General features: G+C 38.6%; 1 protein-coding gene and 1 long non-coding RNA gene across 2 annotated transcripts in view; one reads left to right on the forward strand and one right to left on the reverse strand.

Annotated features, from left to right (window-relative positions):
* fmn2a (formin 2a) overlaps nt 1–22483 on the reverse strand; it is an 86685-nt gene that overhangs the window by 63604 nt on the left and 598 nt on the right. The window contains exons 2-4 of the mRNA XM_049463870.1: nt 18448–20560; nt 11525–11703; nt 1560–1658 (exon numbers count right to left, since the gene is read on the reverse strand). Coding sequence (XP_049319827.1) covers nt 1560–1658; nt 11525–11703; nt 18448–20521 — 2352 coding nt within the window. The 5' untranslated portion in view covers nt 20522–20560. The remainder of the gene's footprint in view (nt 1–1559; nt 1659–11524; nt 11704–18447; nt 20561–22483) is intronic.
* LOC125781031 (uncharacterized) lies at nt 20542–22326 on the forward strand. The gene is made up of 2 exons (XR_007424075.1): nt 20542–21502; nt 22027–22326. It is a non-coding gene; the product is annotated as an uncharacterized LOC125781031 (long non-coding RNA).

The raw sequence follows: 22483 nt of genomic DNA on the forward strand, positions 1-22483 counted from the left end.
GCAACTCTTTTTTGGCCATTTTTTTTCTTGGGGCCCCAAAATGCCTCGAATACTTAATGAGTTGTGTGTGCAAGAATGCGTCTTGAGGCCTGTTTCTAGTGTTTAGTCTAGAACAGGGGTGTCAAATCTTGTTCGCAAATGGCTGGTGTATGACTGCAGGCTTTCATTTTAAACAATAAAACAAACAGTACACCAGATTCCATTTGTTTAAACAACTGAGGGCATGTGCTTCTGCTTAGCCTGAATAAAAACCTGTAACCACACCGACACTTAGTGTTTATGGTTAGACACCCCTGATCTAACCTGATCTAATAGAATGCTATTATTAACAGGACAAACAGCACAAAAGGCCTGATATTAGAAGGTATTTTGATTAGCCAGTTACGCTAATCCACAAACCAACAACAGAGGGCACTGTTACTCTATGACCTGTACTCCCAAAGAGAAAGAGACATTCCATTTAGAATCAGTTTTAGATAAAAAATGAAAATAATTATATACATATAAAAGTATCTATATGTGCAGACATCCTTTTAAAAATATAGAACATCCATGAAGGTGTATGAAAAAAGTCTGAAAAAAATAAGAGACCACTTAAATATGATTCTTAGATTTTACCAAATTGAAAACCTCTGAAATAATAAAGAGGAAGATCACAAGCCATTAAACCAAGCTGAACTGCTTGATTTTTTGCACCAGAAGTGGCATAAAGTTATCCAAAAGCAGTGTGTAAGACTAGTGGAGGAGAACATGCCAAGATGCATGAACATTTTGATTCCTTAAACTTTATAAATATGAGCTTGTTTTCTTTACATTATTATTTGAGGTGTGAAAGCTCTGCATTTTTTTTTGTTATTTGAGTCATTTCTCATTTTCTGCAAATAAATGCTCTAAATGACAATATTTTTAATTGGAAAAACAACAATGTTAATTTTACTCAAACATATACAAAATCAGAGAAACTGATTCAGAAACTGAAGTGGTCTCTTATATTTTTTCCAGAGCTGTATATTCACTTATCCTACTTTTCATAAACTATCTGTGCACTTTCAAAGCTCTCAGTGCCTTGTTTTAAATGTCAGGGCCTCTGAATTCTACCAATCAAGTGTGGAGCTACTTTGAGATTGTTAATGGTGCTTCTCCACCCTTTCTCCAGACAGCAGAGAGTCATGTCATCTGCTGGTGTTTTATCAAGTCTAAAGTCAGTGCAGTGTTTTCCCAGAAAATCTTACAGCACTTCATGTTTTCCTCTGCTGACAACTTTTATGGAGATGTGGATTATTTTCCGGCAGGATTTGACACACTGCCCTCACTGCTAAAAGTACCAATTGGTCTTATGTAATATTCCAATTTTCTGAGACACTTATTTTTGGGGTTTTATTGGCTGTAAGCCATAATAATCAACAATAAAAGAAATAAACTCTTTAAATAGATCCCTCTGTGTGTAATACATCTAAATAATATATGAGTTTTTGAAATTTTGAAATAAATTACTGAAATTAAGTAACTTTTCAATGATATTCTATTTTTTTTAGATGCTCCTGTACATACACACACACCTGGGTTGTACTGGAAGTTGGAGGCCACAGGGTTTGTAACTTTCCCGGGGTTCTGGCATCAGGTTGACCCAGTGGAGCCCATGTGTACAACTGCTCCTTCTGAAAGAGAAAGAGAGAGTGAGAGAGATCATCAGACTCTGGCAGAGCAAGAAGAGAGAGAGAGTAGTGAGGTTATATTTTTTTTAGTGTTATTGTGTAAAGGGAAGAGTGCCCTCTGCTGGCACAGACCATTTATTCACATTTTTTGGCACAAGACTCAGCTAATGTTCCTAAAAAGCATTGAACTTAGATTCCAATTTCTCTGTAAATAGAGACCCAAAACTATCTCTCCACTCACTTTAAAAACACCCAGATCTTTAAAATGTCACATGAACTTACCTCAATAAATAATAAAGAGGAATATGGATGATCACAAGCATTAAACCAAGCTGAACTGCTTGAATGTTTGTACCAGGAGTGGCATAAAGTTATCCAAAAGCAGTGTGTAAGACTGGTGGAGGAGAACATGCAAAGATGCATGAACATTTTGATTAAAAAACTCCTTAAACGTTATAAATATGAACTTGTTTTCTTTACATTATTATTTGAGGTCTGAAAGCTCTGCATTTTTTTTGTTATTTCAGCCATTTCTCATCTTCTGCAAATAAATGCTCTAAATGACAATATTTGAGTTTTTTTTTTTTAGTGTTATTGTGTAAAAGGAAGAGTGCAGTTTAGTACAGTTTACCAGACATACAATATACTTTAGAGTAGTCAGAGGTAAAATGAGTTTTGATGGGAGCCATGATGCTCTTGAATGCCCTCTGTTTTGCAAGCACTTCATGAATATGCACACTAGAGAAGTGCCTTTCTCTCCATCTCCCTCTCAGTTTTAGATGCTTATAATGCTAGCGAGCCATCAAGTAAATGAGTTAGGGTTCTGCTACAAGCATGTTGAGCTTCAACAGCACTGAAATAAACTGTTGTTAGAAAAAGCACGGATCTACATACATAGACAAGAGTTTTGTTTGAAAAAATGAAATCCTAGATTCTTTGACAAGAGTCCTGCTAGTAGGAACCAAGTTCTTTACTGACCGTGCTGACTGGCTTTTTATTACATACAAATCAAGTACAATTTCACATAAAGGTACATAATGCCTATATGGGCAGTGACTTAAAAAATTATCCTGTAAAACTGCAGTGTTAAATAAAAGTGTTTTTGCTCTTCCAATAGAGGAGAGTGCGCATATGAAGTGCATAATATGCCAACCCTACTAGACAGCGTCCTAAAATGTGCCCTTTTTCTAATAGACTAAATGGTATGTTGTGCTGAATAGGGTTCACCTACAAGTGAGAAAATATGATGAAGTGGTTAGGTTGGGTGCTCCTCTAATGAAGAAGTGCCTCAGCAGTGGATTAAATCAAGTGATGTGATGCCCTATAAGTATCCCTCACAATGGAATAAACTGTATTCGGTTACACAAGACACAGCGGGTCACAAGGTTTAAAATGCTCATCCCCATTCATAAACTGCATTAACTCATAAATTCCTTCCATTTATACTTTAAGTTTTAGCCACACCCTCTTTTAAAATGAACAGCCACCATGTCATGCAATAGATGCCCTTCTTATGCTTCCGCCCTTCTCTTTAAACATCCTTTAAAGATGTGAAATACAATTGGTCTCTCTGGAATGACTAAAAAGTTCATTCCTTCATTAGCCATGGTTTCATTCATGTTTGTTGATCTGCTACAGAGAGAGTCCTATTCTATTGGCAGTACTTCTCTACAGGAACTAGAGTAACTAGAGTATCTGTGTCAGTAAAGTAGCATTAATACTTGTCTTCCCTTCAGGAGCAGTGTTTCTCCAGTACAGTCTAATAAACCCAGCTTTATTTATTATGATCTATTTATTATTATTACATGTTGATGAGGTTTCTGCTTTGTGTTGGAGCTGCTGCTGGCTGTGGGTGCTAACGCTGTATGATGGATGAGGCTGAGCTAATTCCAGGCCGTCTCAGACCCCATTCTGTCAGATGGAATCAGGGGGTCGCACCCACGCTCTGCCTGTCATATACTCTGCTCTTATACCCGGTTATACACAGCCTCAGACTCAGTATCTGACCTGGGGTCAGTCTGTCACCCACTCTGTGTGCTTTAAATCAGATTAAAACACATTCATAATGCTTCTGTTTATGAATTATGGCATGAATTATAATTTTGGGAGGAAAAATATCATTTTTTGGAAGCTTTGGAGTACCTGTGGATATAACAAACTTGCCGCATTTTTCACACTATAAGGTGCACATAAAATTCTTTCATTTTCCCAAAAATCGTCAATGCGTCTTATGTACGAATTTTATCAGATAATTTTTTATTAATAATTTATTAGATAATAAGGGGCAGTAAAGCCACTCAGCTGAAAAATACAGGGTATACAGAATTATACAGGGGTTTCAGTTTAGTTCTCCAGCACCAGGGCTGTAGTAGCATTAGCATTAGCATTAGCCTCTAACCGCTATTTCCCCATTCAGAGGCAAGTTTTATCAGACTATTGCCTGGTGCTAACCCCGGCTTACACTAGTGGAGCAGTATTAGCATTAGCCGCTAACTGCGCTAAGCGCTTGCTCTTATGTCGTTCAGAGGCGAGTATATCAGACTGTAGGCTGCATGTTTACTGTGTTAAAACAAGCTACGTGGGACAAACCGCTAACTAATATCACCCTGGCTTACCGTAACACTCAGGGTTCCTCAGTGTAGCGCTGTCGGGTGGCATTAGCCGCTAACTGCTAGCTGCTAAGGCTCCAGCCTTAGTGCTGAAGAATTTCAAGAATACAAGCTTACTGTATTTTTTTGTGAGAATAAGGTTTAAGTGTTTATCTAAGGTGGGAGCTGAAGTGTTTCAAGAGAGGGAGGCAATGCCGGGCGAGTTATGCCACTATCTGTGACCCGGGCAAGTTTGATGCTAAAATCGCATAACCGTTAAACTCAGACAGTGAAGATAAAGAATTTGATGGATTTGTTGAAGAGGATTGAACTGAAAAAGTGAGTGTACTGTTTTGTATTGAACAATGTTGAGAGTTTTGTTAATAAGTTAAATAAAGTTTGACTTATCTTACTGTTTTGTTTCTGTTAATGCGCCTTATAATCCGGTGCACCTTATAGTCTGTAAAATACTGTATGTGGCTGCAGGCTGGTCTGAAAGAAAGCCTGAAAGCAGGAAGGTAAATGTAGAAGGTCATTGATTTGAAGAGCAGAAAATAACCCTGACGTTAATCCGCTGCACTGTAAACATCTGTAATAGTATAAGACACTAATACAATAACTGAGCGCTGTGCAGGGAGCAGCCACTGCCTCAGACAATACACACATTCACCACCCACTCAATACAGCCTTCAGTTCTGCTGCATTACTCTGGACTGAGCAACAACACACACACACACACACACACACACACACACACTCCCTTTCGCAGGCTGAAATCATGCACTGTGAGTAATCCCGTGCTGAGACGGCCTCAGGACAACACACACACTGTGCCATTATACGTGTGACTGATCAGCAGCTTCTATTAATAAACAGCAGGATTCACAGACACTTTTCTAGACATACTAGATACAAGAATGATTGTAGATTTATAACAATAAAACTAATTGAGATTATAAAACAATTATTATCCAGAATAAGGTTTTAATACAGATTCACATCTAGAATGTAAATGTTAAATGTTAGATAATGAAGATAAATGTTTAAATAGAGTGAATATTAAGCACGAAACATTCAGTATTAACTATCTAAAATATATCCAGCATAAATTATTAATAAAATGAAAATCCAGAATGAATTTCCAATTAAATAATTGTCAGGTAAACACGCAGACCACAGTACGAAGGTTAGGGGTAATGCTAATGCTGATCCAGTAGTCCTAGTCGGGGTTAGCAGCAGGCTACAGGAATATAATACTCACATCTGAACAGCAAAAGTGCTAGCGGTTAGCGGCTAAAGCTAATACTGCTGGAGAACTAAACTGAAACTCTTGTATGACGCTGTACTTCAGCAGAGTGGCTTTACTGCTCCTTACAACCTGATTAGAATTCATTTCTAAGGCGCACTGACAATTTTTGGGAAAATTATAGGATTTTAAGTGTGCCTTATAGTGCAAAACATACGGTATATATTAATATAAATATGAATTATAAGACAACAAATATCAAGAATGCTTGGTGTACACACGGTAAACACACACTAAGACAGATCAGTTTATAGTAAATATTATTATTATCTTTTTGGGTGAAACTTCCTTTTAGTAAACAAAACAACAAACTATGGACTATGAAGGAGAATATGATGTGATATATTTAAAATGTATAAAAGGCCAGTGGATGGCAGAGCTGTGTGTGTGTGTGTCAGTAGAAGTAGTGGTAGGGCATGTGCAGCTATTATGTAACTCGGGTTAGCAGATGTCCTACACAGACAGAAGTGACTGTGTGTGTTGTGTGCATGTGTGCGTATGTTGTGTGTGTGTGTGCTTTTTGTGTGTGTGTGTGTGTGTGTGTCATAATTTAATATTTAATTTATTTTAGATATGTGTTGGTGTGTGCGAAATAAACATTATGTTCATATATGCTCATCACACCACCATGCAGTGTGTGTGTGTGTGTGTGTGTGTGTGTGTGTGTTTGTGTGTGTGTAATTAAAGTAATCAGTGCTACGTTCATCTGTTCACACACAAATCCTCTCTGACTGAGCAAAAGAGAGAGAAAGAGAGAGAAAGAGAGAGAAAGACAGAGTGTGTATTTGTATATGTGTGTGTGTGTGTGTGAGAGAGAGAGAGAGAAACAGATAAAGAGAGAGAGAAAGATTGTAAAAGTCACATGACTGACAGATACAGAAGCATGATGTCATCACTGATAATCTGTTGCGATGGAAACCACCACGCCCATCCATCTGTGTTCTGTCACATTAGGAGAAACTGATAATCAAAAAATGTAATTTATGACCACACACACATACACACACACACTCACACACACACACACACACACACACACACACACACACACACACACACACACACACAGTCGAGGCTGGCCACAGTCCAGCAGGATCAGATGGTATTGTAATGTCTAGGCTGTCTGCGTCTGTAAGTAGGTCAGACATATCTGCCCCTTCATCATTATTATCATCATCATCATCATCATTATCAATCACATTTCTCTTGGAGGAGTTAGCAATGTACCTGAATACCATGTGTTTGTGTGAGCTGTTTATTCACAGGTGAAACTTTGTCTGAAACTATTTAACCACACTGTAAAAATTCCAAATCACACTGGGCTTATTTTAGTGATCTTGCAGTTGGATTAATGTGCATTAAGTGTTTCTTTGGTATCGTGAGCGTGTGAAATATACACCTTGGGTGTGTTTTGAGGTGTAATGTGAAATAAACAAATCAATGTGTCACTTGCCTTTCCATTTAAAATCCAGGTGAGCGCTGACTTTGGCAGATTGTTATTTTAACTGTGCAGCACTTCTGGGCTTCTCAGCAGAGGACACTGACCTGCAAGTTTATGCTGTGAAGTGCGCAAGCAGCTCATTCATGGAAACAGCAATATTATTTTATTCTTTATTCTGTTTACTGTTGATGTAAAAGTGGGGTTTGCACGTTGCAGCACATCCGTTTGTATGTTACGAGCGGCTTAGAGTGCACAAAACACCTGCCTAGCTAAGATAGATATGGACCTTTGGACTGTTGACTGTTGTCCGGGTTTAAATCAGCCAGTGGTGCACTTGTGTTTTCTGTTGCCAAGATAGCAATAGCCCAGAAATTTACCTGAACACACCTCACATTCAGACCACCATGCCCATCGGCATAGATATATTCCTAAACTCTGGCGCTATTTAAACAGTGCAGGTGAAAAGCGTGAAAATAGACTGCTGGTGGGTTGTAAGATAGCAGTGAGCATTGTGACGCCCCAGGTGTAAGGTGTATAATAGGGCCCAAAAATTAGTAAAATTTAATTAAAAAACGTTTTGCAACTTTCTGCGTTTTCTTATTTTAAATAAATTTAATTTCAGATCAATTTAAGTAACTTCAACTCGGTTTCAAGACATTTCAAGAATGTTACATAGAGTAAATACATGAACTGAACCTCAGTCAATCCTTTCTTTTAGTAAACTTTACTTAATTTCTGCATACAATATTACCTAATTACTTGACTTGACTATTGTAAGTCGCTTTGGACAAAAGCGTCTGCCAAATGTAATGTAATGTAATGTAATGTAATTACAATTACTTCATTTATACAATATTACTCTAATAATTTATGACATATAACATATTATAATTCCTGAAATTTAAATATTTTTTTGTTAAAACACACCTATTACACTGTCTCAACACATGGATGGCATGTAATACATTCTTTTTAGTATACTTTATATAAAACAAAAAATATTACATGTCATCCATGTGTTGAGACAGTGAAACTTGGTCTGTTTACAAAATAAATGTTTGAGATTTTGTAAATATTCGAATGTGTGTTTTAACTAAAAATATTTAAATTTCAGGAATCATAATATACTATGTTTCATACATTTTTTGAGTAATATTGTATAAATTAAGTAATTGTAATCAGGTTATATTGTATGCAGAAATGAAGTAAAGTTTACTAAAAGAAAGAATTGATTCAGAAAAAATAAATTAAGTAAAGTTTACTAAAAAAAAAAGGATTGACTGAAGTTCAGTTTACTTGCTTACTCTGTGTAACATTTAAGTCTTGAAACCGAGTTGAAGTTACTTAAATTTATCTGAAATTAAATTGGCTTAAAAAAAGCAAATGCAGAAAATTTGAAAACTTTTAAATTTTACTCATATTTTTTTCTGTGCACTATGTGGACAAAAGTATTGCTCATTTGCTGTTTCTTGTGGAATCAAAAGTATTAACAAAATACTTTTGCAAGGATTTGACATCTGGTATTAGGCACCAGCCTAATAGATTCCTATTCTACCGGCAGTACTTCTCTATAGGGACTAGACAAGCTGTATCATGCATCAATAATGGGTGCAACTCAAAGTAGCTGAATGCATTTATTAGAAGACATGTCCAAAAACCTCTGCAGTATAATGTATTACTGTATTGCTGTAGGAATACTAGAATATGACGAGCAAAACAACTATTTTACCTGGACTTTTAATGATTAAGGATCTAAAAATAAATTCACGTTACATTTTACACTGGGTTAGTAAGTGCCTTACTCTCTTTCTCTCTCTCTCTTTTTCTCTCTCTGTCACTCTCTTCTCAGTGCAGACTTTGTGAGGTGTTTAATGAAGTGTTAGATGATGTGAGAAAACACTTTTAAATTTAGTGATTTTCTTTAGCAGCAGCAGCAGACTCTACTCCCTCTGCTTTGCTCATTAACACACTGCTAGGGACGTCACAAACTCAGCAGAAATAAGCAGATCTTAAAGAAACACTGACATGAAAATCACAATAAACATGCTAATATAACTGGTGCTCACTGCTACTATAATCAGGAGATCGCTGGTTTGAATCCAGGTCATGCAGCTTGCCATCAGCTGCTCTCTCCCCTGAGAGAGCACAGGTGGTTTTTCTCTCTCTGGGTGGGTAGATGGCGCTCTTTCCCCTCATTCCTCCTAGAGTGGTGATGTCGATCAGCAAAAGGAGTCTGTGTGCTAATGTACCAGAACCAAGCTTGAAAAAGTAATTAGTTACTAACTGAGTTACTGCACTACAAAAGTAACTACGTAGTTACCAGTAAAAGTAACTATTAAGTTACACAATAGAGAGAGAGAGAGTATTAGAGCTTAGATTCTCTGCCCGAACCTGACCTGGCCGAGATTTCCTACCACATTCCTCGGGTCGGGTTGGGCTCCCGAAAAAACAGGCGTCTGTTTTTTAATTATAATTTTATTTTTAAATAAAATAACGAAAACTGAAAGTGAAACTAAACTCATTTATTTATAAGCGCTGTTTTCACTCCCGCAGTTGTACAGCGGAGGTTGTGCCGATTCTGTCCGTGAAGCGGGAGTCGGGTTCAGCAGCGGATTCGGCACAAGCGCGGCGGCACCTCGCGGTCCGCGGTGTTGTAAGCGTTCGCGCTAGCCGCAAAATACGACAGAAAACACTGAGGGAGCTGCAGAATTATGTATGGGACTAGAATATGAGCACGAGGAGATAAAAGAGAACTTTTAACTGTGAGTAGCTCACACCAGAACTCGCAAATATATCTCTCTCTCTCTCTCTCTATCTCTCTCTCTCTCTCGCACGTGAACTCCTCCGAGTTTGACTTGCAGCACTGTGTTTAGCTGTTCTTAAAAATAATTTTAATTAAATAATAGTTCTATGCTTCTATGTTACAGTGTTAATTAACATAATTCTGATCATATTTTGCTCATTCAAATAGCCCGAAAACAGCCATTTATGGTTCGGTTTGGGTCGGGCTCGGGCAGAACGTGCACGGGCTCAGGCTGGGTCGGATTTTTGGGGCCCGATCTAACCTCTAGAGAGTATGCAAAAGTAACGCAATAGTTACTTTTGCATACCTGTCAAGTTTTGAATTTAAAAATAAGGGAAATTTTTTGCCGCCCGTTTCGAGCCGTCCCACTAGCCCAACCGAGGTTCAGTATCCCTTACATTTTAAGACAGGTTTACAAGAAATCTAAAATAACCACCTGTGAACCACTTACAAACTACAATTAGATTATCAGAATCTGATAGGTCTACCTTTGTTAACACTGAAATGTTGTGGACATTCCTACATATATAATTCTTATAATACAGCCTAAATTATACCCTTTTCTAGATATTTACATGAAGTCTTCCCTTTTTTTAGGAATGCACTCTCTTATGTTATGGATGGATGGGATGTTCCATTTCCAAAGGTATGCTGGTATTTAACATTCCTCGATCCACAGTATGACATGAGCACAAAAAATACGTGATACGAAGTCGTGAGAGGCAGCTCTTAACCCTCCTGCATTGCGTTTCTGTGTGCAGCACTTTGTGTAGTGCACTGCAGTAACCAATTAATAACTAGTAGTCACTGAATTTTTTTTTTATGTTTAATTACTGTTGCTGCCATAGCAACATGTTAGTGTTTTTTTATGTACTCCTGCTTTAGTAAAGTTTGCGGCGCCTTTTAACATCTTTGTAAAATGCGCTCTAAATACAGACACAGGTTATTATAACCCTTTGCCAATGTATAAATATTACATCATATCCTGTGGAAAATGAGGAATTTAGTTTTAGCTGTAGCGTACCAAAAATCCTTCATGAGTCCTCATGAAGTATGACAGTTCTGTGTAGAGCCTATAGCCTACATATGAGTTACAGCAAAAACATAAAGGGTCCCCATCGTCTCACACCCTGTCAACAGTCTATTTCCATGCCTAGCGCACACAGCATTTAAAGTGGGAAATACAGGTGCGCCACTGACTGATTAAAACCCTGACAACAGTCAACAGTCATCTGTTTAATCCTATCTAACCTACGTAGGAGCGCTGTGCACGTTGCACACACTCAGCGCAACAGTGTACAACCCTTCTCCTTACACACACATCTTTTACATCAACAATAAACAGAATGAAGAATAAAATAACATTGCTATTTCCTTAAATGAGCTGCTGGTGTTAAGGGAATGACAACTGGCACACTCATTGGTTTATTTCACATTACGCCCAAATCACACCCATGATTAATTAAGAGGATAGGTACATCCCTTTTGCATGTTTCAAGCTGCGCAAGGCATATTTTTTGCACCCTCACGATACCAAAGACGCACTGACACGCCCAAAATTAAGTGTGTCAGCTGTGCAATTTGGAATTAACCAGTGCGCTACAGATCTCTAAAATAGAGCACAAAATTGATAAAGTTTCTAATTCTTTTTCAACTAAATTTTAGATGATGCCGGTGTGTGAATTGATTACCTATCATTTCAAAGAAACAGAACAAGAGAGGAACTCTTACATTAAACGTAGCTTTGCAGACTGCATCACTTCCTGTGGACGGTTCTCTGAAGCAGTCACTGAAGGGCTGCAGAATCCCTAGATCCAGAATCCGAGAGCAAAATCTTTCTGATTCATCACCATCTTCATCACCCTCACCAACAGAGAAATGCTTACAGCACCGCTCTAACAGAGTGCGACCTGCAGAGAGAGAAAGAAAGAGAAAGAGAGACCAATTGAACTATTGGTACATAAATGTCACAGTTTGGTTCACAAGTGAGGTTCGGACCACACACATTGCCAACGCTACAGCCACATGGGTGATGCACTTCGCGTAGGGCAACAAAAAATCATGCTCATGTAAAATCATCCTGATAATACTAAACATGGAGCTCCAAGTCTTCGGACTAAGGCATTGCCGCTGTAATTTGTTGATTGCTGGTTCAAATCCCTGTCATGCAGCTTGCCATTAGCAGCCAGAGTCTGAGAGGGCACAACACCTGGTGTTGGTTCATTGCTACTGATGGGGGAGTGCAGCTGAATGGGTGAAAAAGATGGCAAATATAAATAAGGGTGAAAACAGGGATAAAATTTATATTAAAAAAATAATTATAATAGTAATCGTAATTGAGGCGTTGGCTGGTCTGGGCTTTTTTTACGAGCCCCAAACTTTTGTAATGTTTAACCTATTGAAACTCTGCGTCCACATATACAGACAAAAAAACAAAACTTTGACTCTTTGGCCTCATATGGAGACACTGCCCATACAAGTCACATAACAAACATTACACTCAACTAACTGAAAACAAGATGGCGGGAATCCCAGTCAAAAGTTTCTACAGCCAGTCCAGACAGAAGCATGAGCTATGTAAAAATTCTCATTGAATTTTATGTTTAAAACTACTTTATTTTTGTACTGTAGAAAGTTAAAATCTCTTTTTTGAACTAATTTGGTCCTTCGGATCTCAAAAGGCATGGGTAATTTTTAAATGTTAAAAATAAACTACTGTCCCACTATGAGGACATGTTTTTTTGCAAAAACGACAACATTTACTTGTAATGTACTAAAAATTAAAGTAGAAATCAAAAATGCACACCAAGCAAAAGTCGAGGTATCAGGAGGTTATTACAAAGCCTCCAATTTTCTGTAATTTATCTGATCTCACTCAGTGCACTTTATATATTAGCGTTTACACACTTGTCCCAAATCACACCATACACCTTGCACTCTGTTCAGTGTACACTCTGGTGATATCAATAACATGCAGAGCTATAGGGTGAGAGACCTACAGAGCGTGATTGATGCTTGGGACACCCAAACGGCTAGTTAAACTATGTTCCTAGTTTTAGTGCTGGGCAGTATGGCCAAAAATGCATATCAGTATTTTTCAAGGTTCTTACAGTTTCATGGTATATTTTTATTATTATTATTAAAAATGTAAAATGGGCTTATATATAGGTTTTAGTATTGGGCTTACTTTATCCCACAAAATTTCACAATATATATAGAAATCAGACTTTATTACAGAAAAACTGCTGAAGAATGTAAACAATAGACAAACCAATTTAACACGGCCTCCTTTACAAAACTAAATATTTTAAATAATTCCATAAACACTATTAATGGACTGAAAATACCCAATGTTTAATTATTTAAAGATATATTTCTGAAAAGCTCTAATTCAAAAGTAAGACACAAGTTTAATATCAATTTACAATATGTTATTATTAAAACTATTAGAGGCTTTACAGTTAAAATCAGCCACAATTCCTCTTTTTCTCCAGTTAACAAATAAATTCAAATGAGTGTGCATTAAAATTATCCTTCAAAATACAGTATTAATATATTCAAAAGGGCTATAGGTACTTTCTATTTTACTCAGATAAAAACACTCACTCACTGTTGAAGTGCTGTTCTGATTTCTCTCCAGGCAGGACAGCACTAGACAAGTGTTTGACTGCACAGGGCTGAGCTTAATGTGCGTTAGCTTGTTATGCTAACTGGCTAGTTAGTTAGTTAGTATGCGCTTCTTCGTCAGGCAGCGCCTCTAGTGGTGTGGCAGCATGTAAACATGCATAACAGTCTTAAATTCCCTTCCGGTATACCAGATGAACCGGTATACTGCCCAGCATTAATTACAGTTACATCAGTAATAGTACTGACCGTACTGCAGTGACTTCAGACTGCTCTCTTCCCTCTCCCTCTCTTTCTCTCTCTCTCTCTCTCTCTCTCTCTCTCTCTCTCTCTCTCTCTCTCTCAGTTCTGGGTGTGTGTAATCATACTTCCTGAGGAGCATCACTTAACACAAAGCTATAGCAGTTCTTCATATTATATTATTTATAAGGTCTCTGCTTCCTGTGTTTCTACACTACAGCAGAACTTAGTTTACTGATCCCTGTTTCTTTAACACGGCTCAGTTTTCCTTCTTACACCAGTCAGTCAAGTTACGACACGTTTGATAATACATCTTCAGTGCTAATGTAGCTAATAAACAACTGGCTCAAAACATGTGATGATTTTATGGCTGCACAGTGTATGGTATTTCCTTTTTGTTTCTCTGTGTTCCTCATTGTTATTATCATTATTTTACATTGAGGAATAAAAAGAGTATTTTTGATTGAAAAAAAAGAAGCTTTGCTTAAGTTAAAGCAATATATTAATGGAAGTTTACAAAAAATGTCTCACATAAATAAATAAGAAAGCTACAAGCAAGGTGAAACTCTTTTAGTATATTTTAGTTTTAGCATATATTTTTTTTACTAAAACATTATTAGCTATTCTCAATTAACTTTAAACACAGTAACCATTGATTTAATTTTATGCTATACCTGAGAATGGGATAGCGCTGCAACCCTTGTTTGAAACACAGCTACTCCTCGCAGAATTAGCAAACATACCTTAATCCCAAGCAACAGTTTTTTTTTTACACCTTGCACCTGCAATGTATAAATAGCAACAGTGCTTATGGATATACAGCTCTGAAAAAAAGAGACTACTTTAGTTTCTGAATCTGTTTCTCTGATTTTGCTATTTATAGGTTTATGCTTAAGTAAAATGAATATTGCTGTTTTATTCATTGTTATTTGGTGGAATAACCCTGTTTTTCCTCACAGTTTTCATGGATCTTGGCATGTTCTCCTCCACCAGTCTTACACACTGCTTTTGGATAATGCCACTCCTGGTGCAAAAATTCAAGCAGTTCAGTTTGGTTTGATGGCTTGTTATCATCCATCTTCCTCTTGATTATATTACAGAGCTTTTCAATTTGGTAAAATCAAAGAAACTCATAATTTTTGATTGGTCTCCTATTTTTTTCAGAGCTGTATCTTATTAGGTGTGTTCAAGTAAATTCTGGCGTATTGATACCTTGGCAATAGAAAACAGAGGTGCATTGCTGAAAAAAGTCTAGATAACAGTCATCAGTGCTACTTTGGCTACCCTGCTTGTTATACACACACATGATTTATTAAGAGAATTAGTACATATCTTTTGCTCATTTTGAGCCACACAATGCGTACTTTTCCTGTCATTACGAGAACTAAGAAACATTGACATGCCCTAAATTAAACAAGGTTTACTTCTGTAGTTTGGCTCTGGAGCTACAAGCTATATAGCTATGTCAAGCTAATGTAGCTAACAAACAATGAAAACATGCAATTAGCACAATGCTAACTGCAAACTCAAATCATTACCTACTCACTTCAAACCTTGTGGACATGTTCCATTATTTTACTAGGAGGATAATTAACTGATCAGACAGAAAAGAGACCCTATGCACCCTAGTTCATGTTTACAGCTAACAGTGAGTCATACAGTGTCAGAACCTATACAATCAAGCCTGCTAGAGATTAATGAACACTACCACACTGGGGCAGTTACACATACAGGGGGGTAATGCATAGTCTTGGACTACATAGCATTTTAAATGTATCAGTAAGTAAAAGTAACTCTTGCTCTTCCTTTCCTGGAGTGGTCCTGATAAGGGCCAGTTTCATCACAACTAAATTTTTGTGATTGTACTTGAAAATACTTTTAAAGTTCTTCCATTTTTTCGGATTGACTGACTTTAATTTTTTTAAGTCATTTTTTTCTTTACTTAGTCGAGTAGTTCTTGTTATAATATTATATAAAGATTAGAGCATTACTTAAACAGGGCTATTCACAGTATACCAACTCTATTAACTAATGCTCTCAAACACATTAAGAAACAAGAAATTCAAGTAATTAACTCTTGACGAGTTCAGCACAGCTGTTAACTGAAAGTCATTTGAGGTGACTCTACCTCATAAAGCTGACTGAGAAAATACATATGTTAAATAATATATGCTGAGATAATCCATATGTTTTTCTTCATAGTTTGGATGATTATAGTATTAATCTAAAATGCGGAAAATGTTTAAACACTGAAAAATCACTGAACGTTTTGACTGGAAAAGTACATCATATAATTATAAATAATGAAAAACTGAAAATGGAAGTGGCAGGAAATACACAGCTCAGATGCTCTTCCTGTTATTGCACTTGCTGCGGCAGTGGATTTATAAAAAATAAATCAATGATAATCCTCGCAGATTAGAAACGCCAAACACCAGCCCCCGAGTGCAGACCCTGGCAGACCACTGGATTATGGTCCAGATTATCGCTCACAGATTGCTGCTGCCAGTGCTGTTTCAAATTCAGGTTCTGAATCACAGATGCAAAACGGTGACGTAATTGCTAACATAATAATGCTAATAAATTAGCTTGTTTAACTACAAAATAGCTAACCAACTAATTTAAGTGTAGAATTCACAGAATTATATTTTTTGTATGACTTGAATCTTTCTCTGGAGAAAGTAATGTAGTAAACCATGGCTAGCCTTAATAAAAATCTGTAAACCTAAGCTTACTGTAAATAAACTGAAGTGCTTTACTCACCCAAATAAACAGTTTTCAGACTAGAAATCTGTGTAGATTAAGATCTAGTACTCGTTTGATTTTAAAATATATACTTTTTAGAATTACAGTTTTGTTTACTTAACTTAGCTTTACTTAAATTAGTTAACCTACCCCCTCACCACCTCCCAGCGGCGAGACCTGCTGAATTAGAGGGAAAACATGGTGACACCCCTATTCCTTACTAGTGTAGTAATTTACTAAACTTATTTTATAATGAACTCCGTCAAATGTTCTCAGGTTTCTTCACCTTAAGCCTTTTTCCAGTATCAACAAAATGTCCATTATGGCACTTCCACTTAAACAGTCTGGCTGTGATATGACATAATTCTCTTAATTAATCATGGGTGTGCTTTGGGTGTAACGTGAAATAAACCAATCAGCATGTCACTTGCCACTCCCCTTTAAGAGCTATTTTAATAAGTGCTTCTGGGATTCTCAGCAAAGGAAACTGACCTACTCGTTTACGCTGTAAAGGTACGCGAGCATCATTCAATATTCAATAACATAAGCTAAGATAGATACGGACGTTGACTGTTGTCAGGGTTTAATTCGGTCAGTGGTACATTGGACTGTGTTTTCCACTGCCAAGATAGCAATACGCCACATATTTACCTGAACACACCTCACTTCTACCATGCCCATCGGTGTAGATATATTCGTAATCTCTGACGCAGGCACAAGGCTTAAAAATTGACTGTTGACAGGGTGTAAGATAGCAATTAGCATCGCAATAAACCTTGCACAGGGTGTAACATAATGGCCCATCTAGGGGTTGCTGAAGTAGACCATAATAAATGAACCTGGACAGACCCTGAGTAACCCCCACTTTACAACCCAGTGCTCTTGTTTTGTGTGTGTGTGTGCAACTTCCTTTTGATATTCAGAGCCATTCAAGCAGAATTCCACAAGGGACGTCCTTTGCATTGCCAGTGGTCTTTTTGTGTGTATTAGTGTATTAATGTGTGTGTGTGTGTTGTGTGCATGTCTGCGAGTCAGACTTTGTGTGTTTTGACATCACTGCTCTGAGCTTGGGGCAGGAAGAGAGAGAGGGAGTGAGACACCGGAAAGAGGAACAGAGGACAAGAGAGAAACAAACGAGTACATGCTCTCTGCTGCACTTGGGTTGAATCATATCTGAGGCTACAAAATGACACAATATAGAGTGTCTTGCATAAGTATTCATACCCCTTGAACTTTCTTTTACATTTTTGTCATTTTACAACCACAACCTGAAGTGTATTTAATTGAGATTTTAAGTGATATACCAATTTAAAACAGCACATAATTGTGACGTGGACACGAAAATGATCAATGGTTTTCACATTTTTAATTAAATAAAAATCTAAACGTGTAAGCCCCTAAAATAAAATCCAGTGCAATTAATTGCATTCAGAGGTTGCTTAATTAGTTAATTAGAGTCCAGTTGTGTGTAATTTAGTCTCAGTATAAATACACCTGTTCTGTAAAGGCCTCAGTGGTTTGTTAAAGAACACTAGTGAACAAACAGCATCATGAAGACCAAGGAACTCACCTGGCAGGTCAGAGATAAAGTTGTGGAGAAGTGAGTACTGTTCAAACCGTAATCCAAAAATGAACCTAAAAAATTATTCTACAACTGCAAACCTACCAAGACATGGCCATGGTCGTTCCAAACTGACAGATCGGGCAAAGAGAGCACTGATCAGAAAAACAGCCAAGAAGTCCATAGTCACTCTGGAGGAGCTGCAGAAATACACAGCTCAGGTGACAGAATCTATCCACAGACAATTACAAGTTGTGCACTCCACAAATTCTCCAAAAAAACATGTGGAAAAAGGTGCTGTGGTCAGATGAGATCAAAGTTGACCTATTTAGCTGAAAAAGTAACACTGCTCATCACTCTAAACACACCATCCCCACTGCGAAAAAAATACATTTAAGTTTGTGGTTGTAAGGTAACAAAATGTGAAAAAGTTCAAGAGTCTCATTTTGCTAGCTAAACATACTCATATCAGCACTGCTCTCACCTGAAAACACATCCTGAAACGAGGCTCTGCCAGTTGCAGAGGAGGAGGTCTGGAAGGGTCCGAGGGTCAGGAAACCTCTTTCCGCAAGTTCAGACCGTCCACCGCCAGGCCCGTCCCAGGTGTCATGGAACCCTGCTGGGCCTGCGATGCTGCAGGAACGCTGTCTCTGGGTCCTCCACTTCTCACCTCTGAAGGATCTCTGAGCTGACCCCTGGCCTAGCTCTTGGCTGGCACGGCGGAGGCACCTGGGGCTCGTGCCAGGAGAATGTGGCGGAGAGGAAAGTTGCCTTGTGGTTGTTTTCACATAGGAAGGCTGAACAGTGGGGTAAGGTTTAACCCCAGTATTACAGCTAGAGGTCCTGCGAGGTCGTGCCCCCGGACCCAACAGACTCTCAGACAACCACTGGGTCAGTGATGACCCAGGTCCTTCCTCCTCCAAGCTGATGTTATCTCCTTCACTGCACTCCATGTTCAGATCCATGCTACTTACGCTTTTTTGTGGAACAAAAATCACCCGATTGAGCTTAGGCCTAAGGTCTGCAAGCTGCTCGGCTGAGCCTAGGCCGACTTCCAGACTCTGGGTCAAGCTTCTAATGCTGTAAAGGCGTTCCTCCACTGGAGAGGAAAGGGAGGAAATCTCCTCCAGACGTTCCTCTGCACTTTCGTAGGATGTGCTGGTGGTCACGGTGTCTTGGATGCTGTAGTTGCTCATAGTCTTGGTGACACCATTGCTCTGAAGACTTTTCAGAGATGCAGGTACATTTTTAGTTTCAGTTTCTTTAATCGCAAAATCCCCAGAATTTGAGGGAGACATTTGTTTAGTATCTGTATCTGGAGCACAAGAAGTTTGTTTTTTATAAGGCTCAACACTGTTGCCTTGTCCACCACCAGCTTCAATTCCAGCTTCATCCTGGCTGATCTGAACTTGATGCTCTGGTTTGATTAGACCTTCTCCAAGATCTCTGAGATCCACAGATCTCAACCTTTGCTCCTCCACTCTTTGCTCATTCCCTTGCTGCAAGCTGATAGTCCTTTGGATATCTGCTAGCAGGTCTTGAGCCTCAGCTGCTGAATGGAAACTGTAAAGGTCTGTATCGGATCCTGACCCATCTTCTTCTTCCACAGTATCCTCAATTGACCCCTTGCTTGCCTCCATCGGCATGACTCTTTCTGGATCATCATCGGGTGTAAGTCCCTCCAACTCTTCACCAGACTGAAGGCAATCAGTACTAGTTCTAATCCCTGTTTCCTCGTCCAGCACATCTTCTCTTGATGCTGTTTTGCGTGAAAGACCCTTCCGGATGCGGATGCTGGAGAAGACCGAACTCTTGGAGCTTTCTGTCTTGAGCTTCTTTTTGGAGCTGGAGTCGCTGGACCACTTCCCAGATTTGCTCTGGGACTTTGACTTGCTTGACTTTTTTGAGCCTTCTGCATCTCCATCGTCAATGACAACTCCTTCTTTGGAGGTCTCTGCCCTTTTCTGTTTGGCCTCCTGGTTACCCATGTTCCTTAGCAGGCGAACTCCCTTTGCAATCAAGCCATGCTGAGAGCGCTCTTGCTCTTGCTTGCTCTCGCTCTGATGCTGCTGCCGCCTTCGCTGCTGCTCCCTCTCTCCCTCATCCCACCCTCCCTCCCCCTCTAATCCCCCCCTCCCTCTCTCTCGTTCTACACTCGGGCACAGCTGTTGCGATGATGCAAGCTGTGATGCCAGGGCGGAAGACAGGCCTAGACACGCCTCTCCCTCTCTCCTGCTATCTCTTGTACTCTCTCGCTCTCTGTCCCTCGCCGCCTCCTTCCATCGGCCAGCTGCCACTTCCGCCGGCTCGCAGGCCGGGCTGCTGGATGAGCGAGCCAATCGAGGATGCTCAGCTCCACCAGGTGAGGCATGGCCCTCCAGTCGCTTCTGATGGGACTCTCGTTGTAATTGCTGATGTTGTTGCTGCTGCTGCTGTTTTCTAATGAGGTTCGTGAGGCTGCTTTTCCTCCTCTCTCTGTCTCGCTCTCTGAACGGGGATGAGTGGATGCTCTCCCGCAGCATAGGAAGCTGCGTCTCTATAGTCTGAATGGTCTGCATCCTGCCTTACGGATAAGGATATACACCTGTTAAACACACCTGTGGAGAATGGACATCTTAAGCAGTAAGCATTAAGCAAAATGACGTGTCATTTAATCAACACCAGTAATCACTAACCATTACAAACATCCGGATTATCAACATAATACAGTGCCGTGAAGAAGTATAATTTTACTACGCCCTGATCTGAAGAAATTCAAGAACAGATGAGAAAACAAAGTCATTGATCATCCATCAGTCTGGAAAAGGTTACAAAGTCATTTCTAGAGCTTTCAGACTGCAGAGAACCACAGTAAGAGCTATTATTTACAAAGGGAGATAACATCAAACAGTGATGAACCTTCCCAGGAGTGACTGACCTACCGAAATTACACCAAAAGGGCAGGGATAACTCATCCAGGAGGTCCCAAAAGAACCCAGAACAACAACAGATCTTACTTGCCTCAGATAAGGTCAGCATTAATAATTCAATAATAAGGAAGAGATGGGTCAAAAATGGTATCCATGAGTTCCCAGGATTTTTTTCTCAGGTTTAGTTTTTCACTTAATATATTAAACCTAAAATGTTGAGACTGCTTTTTTTATTTACACAGGTTATCTTTGTCTAAAATTGAAATGTGTTTAGTAGGGGTGAAACGATTACTCGAGTAAATCGAGTAACTCGATTTACAAAATTGATCGATTAATTTTCTGTGCCTCGAGTAATCGTTTATTTAATTAATAAACTCAGCGCGCGGTATTTTCGCGACTTTCATTTTGACAACGCGCTCAGCATTACGTCACCCTGCCCGGGAACAAGGAGACGGAGGTTTGAGCAGCGGCAAAAATGGAAGCGGCGAGAGAAAACAGCGATTTTAAAGGAATAAAAGCATTTTATGTTCGAACTGTGACCTGTACTCGGTGCAGTGCCAAAACAGCGCGTTTTAATGCTGCACCATCTGAGCCGAGGACACCCGAGACGCGAGGACGCCGAGAGAGCAGGTAAATATAACTTATAATAAATCAATGAGATTAACATTAATGTGAATTAATAACAAAACGACAGCGCTTTGGAGTGTGAATTAATAGAAGCACTGTCTATAATGTGTGGTTAGTTTATTAGAACAGAGTTCATACAGGCTTTATGTAAACAGTAAACACAGCGCTGTGGAGTTCAGAATATAAACAATAAAAATGTTAAAAGTTAGCTAAACTGAAGTTACTTTGGCTGGAAACTAAATGCTTGATTTCTTCATCTAAGAGTACATTTGGCCAGTGAGACAAAAAAGTATGAACACTTTTGTTCATATAAGGAAGTGTGTCTCTTATTTATTGGGTAAAATATTGATTACCACTAGTGTCTAATGTGCCCCAATGCGATAGGTGTCAATCTTAATAAATGCACGGCCATGAACTTATTATTAGAGTTATTAGTCTTAGTGATGTAATTAGACCCAAATAGTCCAACATATAAATAAAGAAAAAAGCAACATTTGTAATACTTGTGTGTCACAATTATTGCACAGGTCCTGATATATTTTGGAGAAGCGGCTTGGTGGTAAAAGAATGCAGCACACTGATCCAACACTGGCAGAACTGACAACGTCTCAGAAGCTAAGATGCACAACACAAAGACGATGTTTATGCCTTTTTTTATTGATTTATACCCTATATTTGTTATTTACAAGAAATCCAAATGTGAAAGTAATGTAATTAAATTTATTTTTTTTATTGTGGTATTTATTTATTTATTGTGTTTTATTTATTTGTATTTGCAATTTGGAAATGTTGTGAATTAAAAAATATAACTTATCTAAAAAAGGAAACCAATTGGTCATTCATTATTGAGTAAAATTCCTTTTTAATTGCTCTTTAACAAAAAAAATGTTTTATCCGATTACTCGATTAATCGAATCGATTTTTCAGTAGAGTACCCGATTACAAAAAGAATCGATAGCTGCAGCCCTAGTGTTTAGTAATCTG

The sequence above is a fragment of the Astyanax mexicanus genome, chromosome 14 (assembly GCF_023375975.1).
Source record: "Astyanax mexicanus isolate ESR-SI-001 chromosome 14, AstMex3_surface, whole genome shotgun sequence".
In the NCBI taxonomy this organism is placed as follows: Eukaryota; Metazoa; Chordata; class Actinopteri; order Characiformes; family Acestrorhamphidae; genus Astyanax; species Astyanax mexicanus.